The sequence below is a fragment of the Acyrthosiphon pisum genome, chromosome A1, assembly GCF_005508785.2.
Source record: "Acyrthosiphon pisum isolate AL4f chromosome A1, pea_aphid_22Mar2018_4r6ur, whole genome shotgun sequence".
Classification (NCBI taxonomy): domain Eukaryota; kingdom Metazoa; phylum Arthropoda; class Insecta; order Hemiptera; family Aphididae; genus Acyrthosiphon; species Acyrthosiphon pisum.
In genome coordinates, this window is record NC_042494.1 from 149,808,271 (window position 1) to 149,822,777 (window position 14,507).

Sequence of the window (14,507 nt, forward strand, 5' to 3'; positions counted from 1 at the left end):
ACAATATGATACCGCGTTTTTTTTTTAAATTAGCCTACTTAAACTCGGCTTAAGTCAAAACGTGGGAATAGTTTATTTTTATAATTATCTAATAATAAATATTTTTTTTCAAAAAATTAATGCTTAATGAACGTTTAAGGTTAAAAAAAAAATTAATAAAACATACAAACTTTGAAATCATATATAATTTAATAAAACAGCTTTGATAAATATAACATTGAACTTATAGTTTATGCACTGGAGAGAATTATCTATTTATTTGAAGAAACTGGAATACATTATAGATTCAAATTGATTTACAAAATAGTTTTATTACATTTTTGAAAGAAAACCTATTAAATGTATAATTATTATCGATTGTCAGTGATACGATATTGCGGAAATATAACAAATTACAAAATATAAGCAATAAATCATTATTAATAATTATTGACTCTCTTCGGATATCTATACAAATAACGATGATGAAATCGATGGGATAAAAGGAAAAGGTCGCGCCATGTCAGGACTAATATTAAATTTCATTGTAGAAACTTTTTATGCCAGTTTCCTTTTTTGTACAACAACACTGACCATACGTAGTTGCTAATTCATAATGCCTTCGCACTATTACAAGAACAAAGATAATTCACAAAAAAAGACAAACAACTTCTCATGACATATGTAAATATGAATTTAATATGTCAATATTAGATTCACAAAAAATACCTAAAATAACAAGTTGACATTGTATTTTGTGGAGGATAAATTATGATATGTGTCCATAATATTTATCCAAGTACCCACACTAGATACTAGAAATTTACAAATTTAATTATATTTATTTTTAAATCAATAGTACGGGATATATAATTAAAACCCTCTGCACATACGAATTCTAATTTACAAACAAAAACAACTCGTATTTATACATAGAAAATCGAGAATACAGTAAGCGTATTAAATGATAAATTGTTAAGGGAATAATTTATGTATTCGACCTTAGAGAATAATATATATATACGTGTAATTGCAAATTACTAATTTGTTTGTTTTTGCTTAGACTTTTTAAACAAAATGCGAGTACATCTCGTAAGTACCTACTAAGTAGGTACTTACCTATAATCTATAAAGGGTGTACCTAATTTAGCAATAATGACTAACAGCAGAAACGTACTCACTACTATTATACAGAGGGACAGAGAAGAACAGTTAACTGAATTTAAAACGGCATAAATATCATGTAACCTATAGGCCTACCTGTAGGATGAATATACCACATAAGTAACAACTATTTCATCAGGAGGCGGATATAAAAATTAAAAAGTAATTAATAAAAATATACACCGACGAATCATAAAAATTAAAATTAACTAAGTATATAATATAGCTGCTTTAGAATATTTAAAATACAAACCACCTTATTCTATAAATTAACTAATAAACGATACGAATGGAGATGGCACCTCGGAAGTATTATTTAGCCACCCTCACAGCTCTCACCTTTCGTTTATATTCACCCCTGATTACGACCTTTCTTAATCGTATATGTATATAAATTGATATCTATTATAATATGAATGGTGTTTTTCTTTACCTGTGGCTTGCGGCGATTTGAGTGACGGTGGTTGCTTGAGTACAATATGCGGCACCATTCCTTCGGTACAGTCAGACGGTACCCGCACCAAAACCATTTCACTCGTACCACCACAGCAGTCCAGGAGCTCGACCTGCTGGCCTTTGGCGACAGTTACCTGGCCGGCGGCCGTGGCCGTGAAATCCGCGATCACCCACGTCATCTCCACGCCCGAGTTCTATGAACAAAAAACATATACACATCATAGTCAATAGTCATAACTCATTACACAACGAAAAACCGAATAGGTAGATAAAATCTTATTAAGCGACATTATTATAATCTTCAAGTAGTAGTAAGGTGTTTAAATTCATATAGCCATATAGGTAGTAAGTATATTTTGAAATACCGTACGTATATAATATTATTATTGTTTATATAGAACTTTCTATGAAAAAACAAAAATTCTAATTATTGAATTAATTAATTAGGTAGGTAGAACTTTAAGTAGGCAGGTAGATATTATAATTGTTAATTTAGTTTACAAACTTGAATAAGTACTTATTCATGTTAAAATAAGTGTATAGTAAGCATCATAATAAATACTTAAATATATTTGACACCATATAGATAATATTTATAATATTTTATAAAATCTGCAATCTGGAGATCTGTAGAGAAAATTTGTCAAACACCTCTTTATATATTTAAGAGTACAAGAATTCAATTAAGTCGTTTATCTTTTTATACATACAGTAAAGGTACCACAGTTAAACAACACATATGATTTAATTATTTTTAGCGTTATCTAAAAGAATGTTTAGCAGAAAAATTTGATACTGAACATAAACAATATACATACGAGTATGTACAAAGCAATTTCTATTGGCGATTGAAATTGATAAGATTTAACGGGGACGCTGTGTATCATTTATATGTTATTTTACATGCTCCCCGTTACAGATCCACCCCCCGCAGGACTGATAATTGATAAGCTTTAAATCGCCAATATATGAATCTAAAACATAAAGCGGGGATTTATTAAAGTTGTTAGTTGTTTTATATAAATCTATGATGGATTTGGACGAAGAATTCTTCAGTAGTTTTTCAATGAGTGTTAGAAAAAAAATTTCGAAAGTATGAATTAAAATAAATCAATTTTGCCTCTACCACTGGCAGGTAACCCTTCACTCAGGATTTGGCCAGTCGGAGAAATTGATCCCTCCCTTTTATACGCTACTGGGACAATAAGACAATTTTAAAAATATAAATGTTGATCCCCAACAACTCTTTGGTTGTATATATTTAACGCACTGCTATAATAATATATATAATAACATAATTTATGGAGGATTAGGAGAACATTAAAAAGATCTCAAAATTAAAAAGTCCAACTGGCCGATGGTTGTGATCTTTGAGATTGACCGGTAATCGGACTGCATGATCAAAAAAGAAGAAAGTTTTGATAAAATCAAATCATATTCAAATTTTTTTACATCCACGAATGATATTATTCGATAGTTTTTAGTATATGAGCAAGAAGTACAAAATAATAATACGGCACCAGTCCAATGTATGGTAGTGAACAAAATAAAGGAATTATATTGTATGTACCTATATAAATTATATACATTGTAAAAAGGAAAAACCACGGAAAGAACAAACATTGATCATTTGTAAAAAGGCCGGTCAACATGTTGTCCTCCCCGTCTATAAAAAAACATTAAAAGCCACTGGGGGCTTATAAATAATAATACACATAACTGAAATAGTATACATATATTATATATGATATACGTTGTATACGGATTTTAGATCGTGGTTGACATTAATTAATGCGCCACGAGCACCAGGTGAAATTATGTGTGGTACGCAACTGAGGAAAATAAAGTATAATAATATAATAATAGCAATGTTCAGCAGATCGAAACGAATACGGTTTTATGCGGTCAAAAGGATTTTGAAACGGGTCAAGTGCATAAATATATATACATCATGATGTAGGAACTACATTGTAGGTAGTAGGTATAAGCTGCACACTGGACACCTGTGCAGCGAAATACGGAATGTTTGCAACGATAATATACTGTAATATTATCTACACAAAAGCTCAATTCACGTATATATACGCGGCGATGCGATATTGTATAATACACAAATGCTCGCGCAACATATATTATTATTATATTGCATATACCTACACAAAACTGTACAAAAAAGGATATCCGATCGTATAAAATAAAATAAATTACTACATGACGAGAGGATATAGAGCAACGTTGGGATGCGTTTTTTTTATACGACCAACCTATATATACGTATTATCATATATAATATATACGCGTAGCTAACTGCTAGTACACGGATATCTGGGAATGCATGCGGATATGCCAGGCTAGGCAAGCATTATATTCATTGGAATTTTCACCGATTTTAATACTAATCGATACAGCTGCGTAGGTACCTATATATATTTATCTATTTGTATGTATACAAGCGCTATAAGATCATCCCGAAATTCGATTAATATATAGTATATTGATATATAATAATATATACTTATAATAGAATGAGACTACAACCTATTATATAATATATATACATCGTAATATATAACAATATCATGGATAATTCTATACCTGCAGCAGTAATGGCGGTAGTATGAATAAACGCTTTTTCATGCTGGTTAAATTTTAATTCGCTAAATCATTATCCGCTCTAAACACGTTTACGTTATTTTAAAATTCAAAATATATTGTTATACTATATTATATTTATATAACCTTTATCCATTGAACACGATGCCGATTGACGGCATTCCACGGCTAAATTATTTGCTTTATTATTAGAAATATATATAGTTTCGCAATTTTCATATCTATATTTACGAGAACAATTGAAATAGAAGGCATATACTATATGTACACAATAATAACCATTATTAGTATCGATAAATATCCGTTTGATAAAAATATAAAATAAAGGCTTGCGCATAATTTATGTTACGCGCTTAACGGCAATAAATACGTATTAAATCGTTACACGCGTATAATACCTACCCCCAACCTTACAGTAACCAACTACTAGATATAGTACATATTACAATACTGAGGCTACATTATACAATATTATAATCGGGTTTATGAAATAAAATTTAAAGTGGAGAGAATTTTTTAAGCTCTTTTTATTTAAAAAGTAATAAAATATTCACGCAGAATTTTCAAGTGCACGGGGTATACTATATAGATCATTTAACAACTATTCCCAGCTCATTCTCGGGGGGTAAACTTTTGCTTCAAAGGTAAAAACGTTGTACATAAAATTACGAATATTCTGACATATTATAATATACACTTTCACAATAACGCAAAGCTTTCCACTAAATTATAAAATGATATAATTTATGTTTCGTGCAAATATAACAAAATATTTATTATAATATATATATTAAGATGAAAGGTTTGTAGAGTGCAAATATATAATAAATAATAATGAATACGCTTGATATATATAAATAAATACCTATACAATATACATATGTATTATGTATATATTGTATACGTATATTTTATCTATAATATGACATAGAACGTACTTCTTACGATTTGTAAAAATGTGAGTTTTAAAGAAATTTTTAATAGCAATTTACAGTATTATACCTACTTATAACATATTATAAGTTCTAAGGTATATAATATAACAATTAATATGTTTGACAATAACATTGAAATATATATAAGTTTATTAAGCATAATATAAACATTTTTAAAATATATTTTAATGAACGAATCATGCTATATAGTAATATGACGCTGATATATTATAGAAAACAGTCGAGTAGGAAATACTCAAATACGACAGTTAAATTTCAACTTTAGCCGTGGGAGTTGTAGACAAATTACGAGTTCTTCGACGGTAATAAATGTTTCGAAAGTTTGATCCGATTGTTTGCCAAGCATAACAAAAATATAGTCTGTTTGGTTAAACGTTATATAAATTGAGCATTACAATAATAACGGATAATATTATGCGCAGAAAATATTATTATTAGGTACTATAAATGATTTTTATAAATAAAATAATAAATTCTATATAATTTTCACATCCATTATGCAGATGACAAAATGTAAGAAACTGATTTTTAAACATTACTTTTTTATACATATAATACTTATAAAAAAAATTGGTCATAATAACTTTTAAATTGTTCATGGCATCGGAAAATTGAAATTTCAGTGAAAAAATAATATTAGGAATATACAAAACGTTAGTAAATTTACCTAACAGTTATACCTAAGTTTATACTACACAAAATGCGAGATCGTGCTCGAAGGAAAAAGGAAAAAAAAATGTTTTAGGTACTACTAAAAGACCGACGGTATTCAATAGTTATAATAAATATTAAGAATGGTGATAATATACCTACGGATTTTTTTTTTAAATTAATTTCATGCAAGAGCTATTATAATTAAGAATCATTTGTATCTTATATGTTTATTGCACAAGCTTTCAATATTGTGTTTTATATACAGTCCCGAAAGCTAGCTGACACCTATATTTAGGTAATATATATAATAATATCAGTGCCCACTGCCATAGGGGTGTTATGGAAGTGCTGTTGCAATAAAGGGCCAAACGCATTTTTAATGGAACTAGATTATAATAAATATTTGCATCTATTCTTCATATCTATAAAGATAGCGAAAGTACTCATAAACTTAAAAGATTACCTATAAATTAATTTAAACAAAAGTAACTGACATCGTTTGGTAAGTACATCAATACACCATAATCAATCATTATTCCTTGCTTATTTACATATTTCTTTGGTCATTTCATTTTAAAATTGCTGTAAATGCACAAAATTTAAACTGGGATGTTTTTAAATTTTAAGGACGTCGCGTCAAATTCATAATGTATTATTACTTTTATTATCTCTAATACACGTGTGATACAGCAATTCACAGAAATAAATTATAGAAATTTAATAAAAAAAATAAACTAAATGAAACAAGATTCCCTTAGACTTATTATATAATAGTATACCTACCTATACTTATCATACACATTTATTAATTACTTCATAAAAAAAGTTACTGAAAATAATAAAACTAATCAATTCAATATATTATGCTATATATAACGTCATTCGCCAATACTCCTATAGTCCGATATAATAAAATATAAATATTATAAACCTACTGTTCATAAATAAAATATTATATTTCGAGGTTAATGTATACCTATATAGGTAAGTAAATAATTATTTTTTGTTATCTACTTGAACAAAAAACTTTCATGGATAACACACACACATTCTGAAACTATAGCATGATAGTGTTACAACTTTTCATTATCTAAGTAAACATATATTATATTTAATACTGTTATTTAACCGTGTGTATTTCATAAAACGTTATCGTTGTATAAATTTATGTCTATAATTTATTTTTTGTGATTATAATTGCCTATTTTGTAATGAATTAAAATATGGGAATTAGAAAAAAGTACAGTAACACATTATAATCCAAACAAATAGCGACATATAACGGCTATAGAATTCTTCAAAGTATGCTAATAATATAATATAGGCACCTATAGTACATTATGCGGCATATTATTACACATTGCACATCAACCTAGACGATATTGTCGACAAAATAAATATATTGCACTGATTTAAATAAAATAAAAACTAAATATTGTACAATTAATATTGTGTTATACAAAACCATGAATATTAAAATATACAATATTTTGTATAATTTGTTGATTATTTTATATTGATACAAAAATAATAATGAATAACGCAGAGGTATAACACACGGTTAATATGAATTAGTTCTAAATTCTAAATTAGTTTAAAATTAAACAGAATATTTTGCTCTCGCAACAGTATATTCATAATAAATGGATATGTATATCAACCCTAATAAATGTAATCAAAGTAAAAATTGCAGGAAGACGCCTATTAGTTTCCACTTTAATGGAACAATTAATGAATAACCATTAGCATGCTTTAAATGCAGGAAAACATCACAATATTAATTTGACAAAAATTAATCAGCAATTAATATACGGTTCATACGTGTTTAAAATAACTAATTTAATTATTATCATTTTCAATAACGTAGGATAACAAAAAGTAATAGCAATAATAATAATTATATACTTAATAAAAATTCTTGCAATCGGTGATTAAAATAAGAGGTACGCCATAAATGTTTTAGTAAAAAAATAACGTAACATTAAAAAAATGAACAAAAGGCATGCGATTATTATGTGTGGCCACATATACATTTGCGCGGGTAGAACACGCCCAACCCATACACACTTTTTGTTGAAAATATTAATTTTTACTCATCACCGTAGTTATACACCGATATATATAAACATAAAGTAGATAGGTGTGATTATTCTGTTTTAAGACACTGCAAGAACACATTATAAATTGGTTCATAGTAGAAAAATAATAAGATTGGGAAAAAAGGGTACCTACCTAAGATATGACTTCACTAAAATTAACCATTTATTAAAAATATTCGAAATTGCTCCACAGGGAGGTTTCTTTAATCTGTGAATCACGTCTTTTTTTCTCTCCAAATATTACATTCACTTATGGTTTTACATTGATTTGAACAGATTGTGCCATAAAAATTATTTAAAACTATAATATAATATATAAAGGTATATAATATATAATTAAAGTACACTTATTATTACATCTATTACCTATATATTTATATATATATATATATGTATATAAATAAAATGTTATTCGTTCAATGACTTGAGATTTATGATTGAAATTCCAACAAATAAATTATACTTAATAGACTTTTTTTTTTTACATGTTCAATAGGTACTAACGAATTTCGTCACTTTTTATGACTTTCTGCGATCTACTATATAAAATATTATAAGATACCTCCTACTAAAGTACAACCACGATGATTATGTTAATTGCAAAATAACTCAGGAAAGAAATACATATTGCCAGAAAATCAAATCGAATGGCCAAAACCATCGACGATCTACACAAACGCACGTCGACGTGGGATATGCATTACTATGATATACCTGCACGGACGCGGTGGCGGCAGAGGATCGCGTGGCTTTCGAACTACGGTGCCTGTACGAGCCCGGCGTGTCAATGGTGTGTTGCCGGGCGAGCGCGGCCGCAGCGGTCGACGTGCTCGTCTGTCTGAACCACGGCAACGATATCTTGCGCCGGTGTGACTTGTCCGCAGCCGCCACCTGAGTGTCCGCCAGACGCGGTCCGCCGGCCAGACGCTGCAGCGGCGGCATTTTCGACGGAGTAGTATTAGTCGTCGTAGTGGTCGCGGTCTTCGGCGCGGCGGCGGCGGCGGCTAGCGGCACGGCCACGGTCGACACGTCGTCGGCGCGGTGGCCACCACCACCGGAGCTCGGTGCTGCCATCGACCAGAGCGGCTCGCCATCGACTGGCGGTACTCGCCGGCCGCCTCTGCTCGCTCGCTGCCGCCACCGCCGCCGAGTCTTGTGCTTTGTGTGTGTGTGCGTACGCGTGCGATGAGTGTGTATGTGTGGTGCGTCGGTGCGTGCGCGAGTGTGGTATGGACCAGGTAGATGGTGGGCCGGCGGCGGATGGGTGGTATATGTGTAGAGCGCCGAGAGGGCGGTGGAGTGTCGAACGGCGCTCCGGTCGCTTGCGCTTTAGAGACGCCACGGAGGGGAGTAGAATCCGTTGTGGATGGTAGTCGGTTTCGAGGGGCGCATGTAGCCGTTGCGAGGGGGGGAGCAGATTGACGCGCGGGTGCTGGTCGAGGAAAAACCGCCCCACACGACCTACCCGCCACCGAAGCGGATTATCCTTATCTAAAAACTGTTCACTACCACTGACCCCACCCGTAACACCCAACATTATCCCATATATCGTTCACACGCGCGACTATGCCACTTTCGTCCGCGCTCAAATAATATTATATTGTGCGATCTGGGTAAGAATAAAAGCATAGAAGAGGAACAAAAAACAAAAACTTGTTGGCCCTTTTCGTTTTATTTATTTATTGTATATTATATTATATTTTGTACCACAACGATAAAGGCATCATATCGAATTGCACGGACGTTCAAATATTCTATACCTATATATTAGCCATTAGGTAGGTATTAGAATAATAATAGGTAATTTTCGCAAAATTATCAATGATGAAGGGGAACATCAGCGTATTTATAATACTGTAAAACCTATATGAAGAGAAATTATTTCCGATTTAAAAAAGTCGTGTTGGTTTGGGACACACTTAAGCCGAGTTCACAGCTACGTCGTCTGTTGTGTCGTATCCAAAAGTTTAGCTTGGCCAACTCTAGAAATGACACGGTATATTATAGTTATAGTGAATGATACCATAATTACCACGGCCAATTATAACAAAATAAAAGCCACACTACACGACAGATGACGTAGCTGTGAACTCGGCTGTAATTTATAAATATGAGAGGCCGAGGGAGGAAGTCTACTGGCTTCTTTATAATAATTGTGATCGAAGGTTATCACTTGTCATTATGTTGAATATCCGATACCATTTCCGTCCCCGATGTAAAAATGAAAGTTATCACTTTTCGAGCTAAATATTCGAATTATTTTATTTAGAGGTACAAGTGAAAATGAAAAAAAACTCTATGACGTAGGTATCTCTATATAATGTTAATAATTATACAACAATGTATAATATTTTCCCTCGGGGGAGTGGGTCCTGTCACGGATCATACTCGTATAAATATATTATTATCATTATACGAAGGTACATACAAAATAATATTATAATCATTTCTCGGTATCGATCGATCGCCGCGCACTCCGCTGCAGCACTCCACGACGTTGTCAGCCGCGCGTACATTATGCATATTTTATGCCGTCCGTCGACGAGAAATTACCGTACAAATATTCAACAGTTGCAGTACATATTATAATAGTAATACTAATCATAAATCATAATAAAACGAGTGCCTCACAACCCATAGTTGCGTAGAATGTATCATATTATAATAATATATATTATTATGTCCCCTCTGAAATGCACGGAATTAAAACTAACAAAAGATACGCATTGGGTATGTAGTCTGTTCAACTAAAATTTAAAAAACTACTAAAATATTTTAATTTATTTGACGCACAAAAAATATTTCAGTATTTTTATCGGGCTAGGATTCAAATTTAAATAGCTAATATTTATGGTTATGTTGTTTTTAGTCTTTTATTCAGTAAAAAAAATTGCAAATAACGCACCGAATTTCGGCCTCTATTATTTATTTTACTATACTGCAGAGCCATGGACGACGCACGCATTTCATGTGTTCACTACTCAATACTTTCGCATACAATTTATTCAGTCGATCGCGGATTGAAAATACATTCTCTCATAGCAATTTTTTAAGCGTTAGATATTTTGCGCAGTTTTTGATTAGTTTGAAAAGATAAGTTTGTAATATTGCTTATAGATACCTAAAGGTAAAAAATGGTATACTGTACGCGACTCGCTTGTTAATTGTTAGATACCAAAGCTATTCAAATTACATTATTTTGAACGTATTTTTCGATGTAAAGTTTCGGAAGAGGTGAGGATGTTTTTGGAAAAAAATATACGATATTTGAATTATAAATATAAAAAGCCCGAGCCCGTTATCGATTTGTCACTGTCTCCAATAAATGTTAACGTAACTATGATTATAATAATATGTAGGACATAGGTATTCAACTTTATTCAACTTTATTTAATTTATTATAGGTACTACTTATATAACTAACTATACATCTTCCATGTATTAAGAAGAGATATATCGTGTATGTTGTAGGTATGTACCTACTGTTTTATATAATTGCTGCTCTACAATTATTTAAATGGTAACATAATGCATAGAATATAAATCTAAAAAGATAAATAAGACAAACCGATTATAAAGTCAACACTCAACCTTAATTTACAATGGTGCAGGCCGAGAGTTTACTTTAAGCTTAAAGGCTAGGTGGGTGAAATACATGATTGAGGTGTCGTCTGTGAGGGGGAGGGGTGTCGTCATCTCACATCATCCATCGAATAAAGATTTACGCTGCTGTTTAATTGAAAATCAAATATTAAAATCAGGATTTTTATTTTTCACCCAATCACGAGATTTGACAATAAAGACGAGGCTGATACAAAAGTCAAGTTCAGCATTACGAGCACCCGTTTTTAAAATACGTATAATCCAAAGGAAGCTCTATCACACAGATTGATATTATACGACGACATATGGCTATATCCTATGATATAAGCAACATTATAATACAACACCTATATTATTTATTAATTAATATATTAAACTGTATATAGTTATGGTCCGAAATAATTGGTATAGGTATTTTAGTTATAATTACATTATATAATCACGTTACTCAAAACTATTATTGAACCGACCACTTTGTACAGCAGTATGTCAATCACGAACAATGTATAATAATATTATACTATACAAAATCAATGTGCAGAACTCTCACTTGATATTAAATATGACGAAAAGCCATTAACAGTCAATTGAAATATAAACTGTAGTATAACATCAGTGTGCGTTTATAGCGTAGGTGTGATGATGAAGTGCCTATAAGAGAATTTCCGGAATACTAATAAAAAACGACATTATTAGTTATTACCTATTGATTAATCTCCACTATATATCATAATAATATAGTGACGCTTTGAGAACCTAAACCAATTACCTCGGTTGACATTCAGACTCACTACTGTAAAGTTTACAGTGTAAACAATGCATTTACTAAATTTACCTGGACAAACATTAGCTAAAATGGTTATACACACGCTCTAATACTCTAAATTAAGTCGATTGAGAGGATGCCAATTGAGTGTTGTTAGTTACCTTATACACATTTTTAGCAGATGACGACAGATCGGGTTTTGGCATAAAACTTTGAGTATACCTATACGTTTACTCAGATGAGATTATGGCGTATCTGTAATCTGTTTAGGTTGAGAGGTTTAGGATACACAACAGTCGAACATTCTCTTTCAAATGTTCGTTTTTGTTATACCTAATTTTATGTGAACTGTGGTTTGAAAAAAAAAAATCTACGATAATATGTTTAACACGATTTTTCAACCAGAACATTCAACCTTAACCCAAAACAGTTTATGCCAAAATCGTTCTACGTCAATTTATGTTGAATGTGTTTGTGCCAAAAACTCAAATCCGTTTTCTCCCATAAACAGCTAGAATAATGTCATCTTATTGATTGTCTAATGTTATGATTCGTAAAAAAAAATTTTAAGGTGGGTTTATTTTGATGAAAATGCCATTATAATAATTGGGCCAGTATGACGTATCGCGAGTATAGTTTTTTTCTTGAGGACGCTACAACGCCATTTGTTGTCTCCGTCTTACAAGTGTGTAACATACCAAATTTACGCTCAGCAGTTTACGTTTAACTCCGTTAGATTAAAAATTAGAGTGAATCTATCTATTAAGAAACTTGATGTTAAGAACACTATCTATGTTTTATGTGGTTTTTTTTACGAAAGTTCAATTTTAGCAAGTTACGCGCATATAATATAGCGTTGATTAAAAATGCTCTTAACTCATTTAAAACTGAGTTATTGTAAAAAACCACATAAAACACAGATAATGTTCTTACCATCAAGTTTCATAATAGGTCGATTCAATCTAATTTTAAAACTAACGGAGTTAAACGTGATTTGCCGAGCGTAAATTTGCTATGTTACGCACTTGTAAGACGGAGACAACAAATACCTATCTGCGTAGCGTCCTCTTAAATAAAATTATAATGACAAATAGTTACACTTCTTAATATATACACATTTTTATCAGATGACGACAGATCGGGTTTTGGCATAAAATTGTCTTTGAGTACCTATGCGTTTACTCAGATGAGATTATGGTGTATCCGATAAGATAACTCAATAATAAACAATTTCTCCTTTGAACAATTCATAAAAAAAACTAAAAAAATACATGTTTATAATTTATCAATACGCAAAAAGTAACAATTCTAAACAGACATATTATCACTATTTAACTATATTGAATCTCAATATGACGTATAAATACTGTTATTTACAAAGGGCTTATTAAAAAAAACACAGATTACTAAAAACAATAGCTTTACAAATTACTACTATTTTAGTATTAGAAGAACATAATAGAATAAATTTAAATAAAGACAAGATATTTTTTCAGTATTATAACAATTATTCTACACTATTTAAGCTATTTACTTGATATAGAACTTATGAACATGAATGTTTTCAAATAAAAATGTCCAGTTTCGAAAGAACTGTGAGCCAGTCAGTACTACGGTAACATTTTTGTATCAACAACTAAACACTAAAAAAAATGCAATATTTCTAATAATTATAATAGTCATAAAATCTGAAGCCAATAACTACAATTTATATAAGCAAAAAAATATTCGATTTACGTGATCCATAACTAAATTCAAGTTTAGCCGCCTTATAAGCAGCATATAGGTACCTAAAGGTTAAAAATAAACTAAAAACAGCATCCTAGTCTTAAGAAATCTATTGATGTAACTTTAATTGAAATCGGTCAATTGGTTTCAGAAATTAGCCGAGAGCAATATTTGCGTTAATTATACGGTAATGTGTTAACATTCGTTTCCACAAAATTACTACAGCAATACATTTTATAGGAGCGGGCACTTATGGATGATTACACATTAAAAAAAATTCAATATAAGTAAATTATACTATAAAACATAGTATAATAAGAATAGTTAAATAGTTTTTAGATGACGAAATTGAAGTCAAAATATTTTGAAAATTGTATGGTATTTATAGAAAATGCTAATATAAACATTCAGTGAAAATTGTATTTACGATCATTACAATTTGGTCGAAAACAACTTTTGCGTAAGAATTCCCGTTTACCCTTATTTTTT

General features: G+C 30.9%; 1 protein-coding gene across 4 annotated transcripts in view; it reads right to left on the reverse strand.

Annotated features, from left to right (window-relative positions):
* Positions 1-14,507, reverse strand: part of LOC100169491 (triple functional domain protein) — a 119,692-nt gene that overhangs the window by 40,624 nt on the left and 64,561 nt on the right. For all 4 annotated transcript variants that reach the window (XM_003243027.4, XM_003243025.4, XM_016802656.2 and 1 more), the window contains one exon: positions 1,577-1,793. In XM_003243027.4, the coding sequence (XP_003243075.1) occupies positions 1,577-1,793 (217 nt within the window). The remainder of the gene's footprint in view (positions 1-1,576; positions 1,794-14,507) is intronic.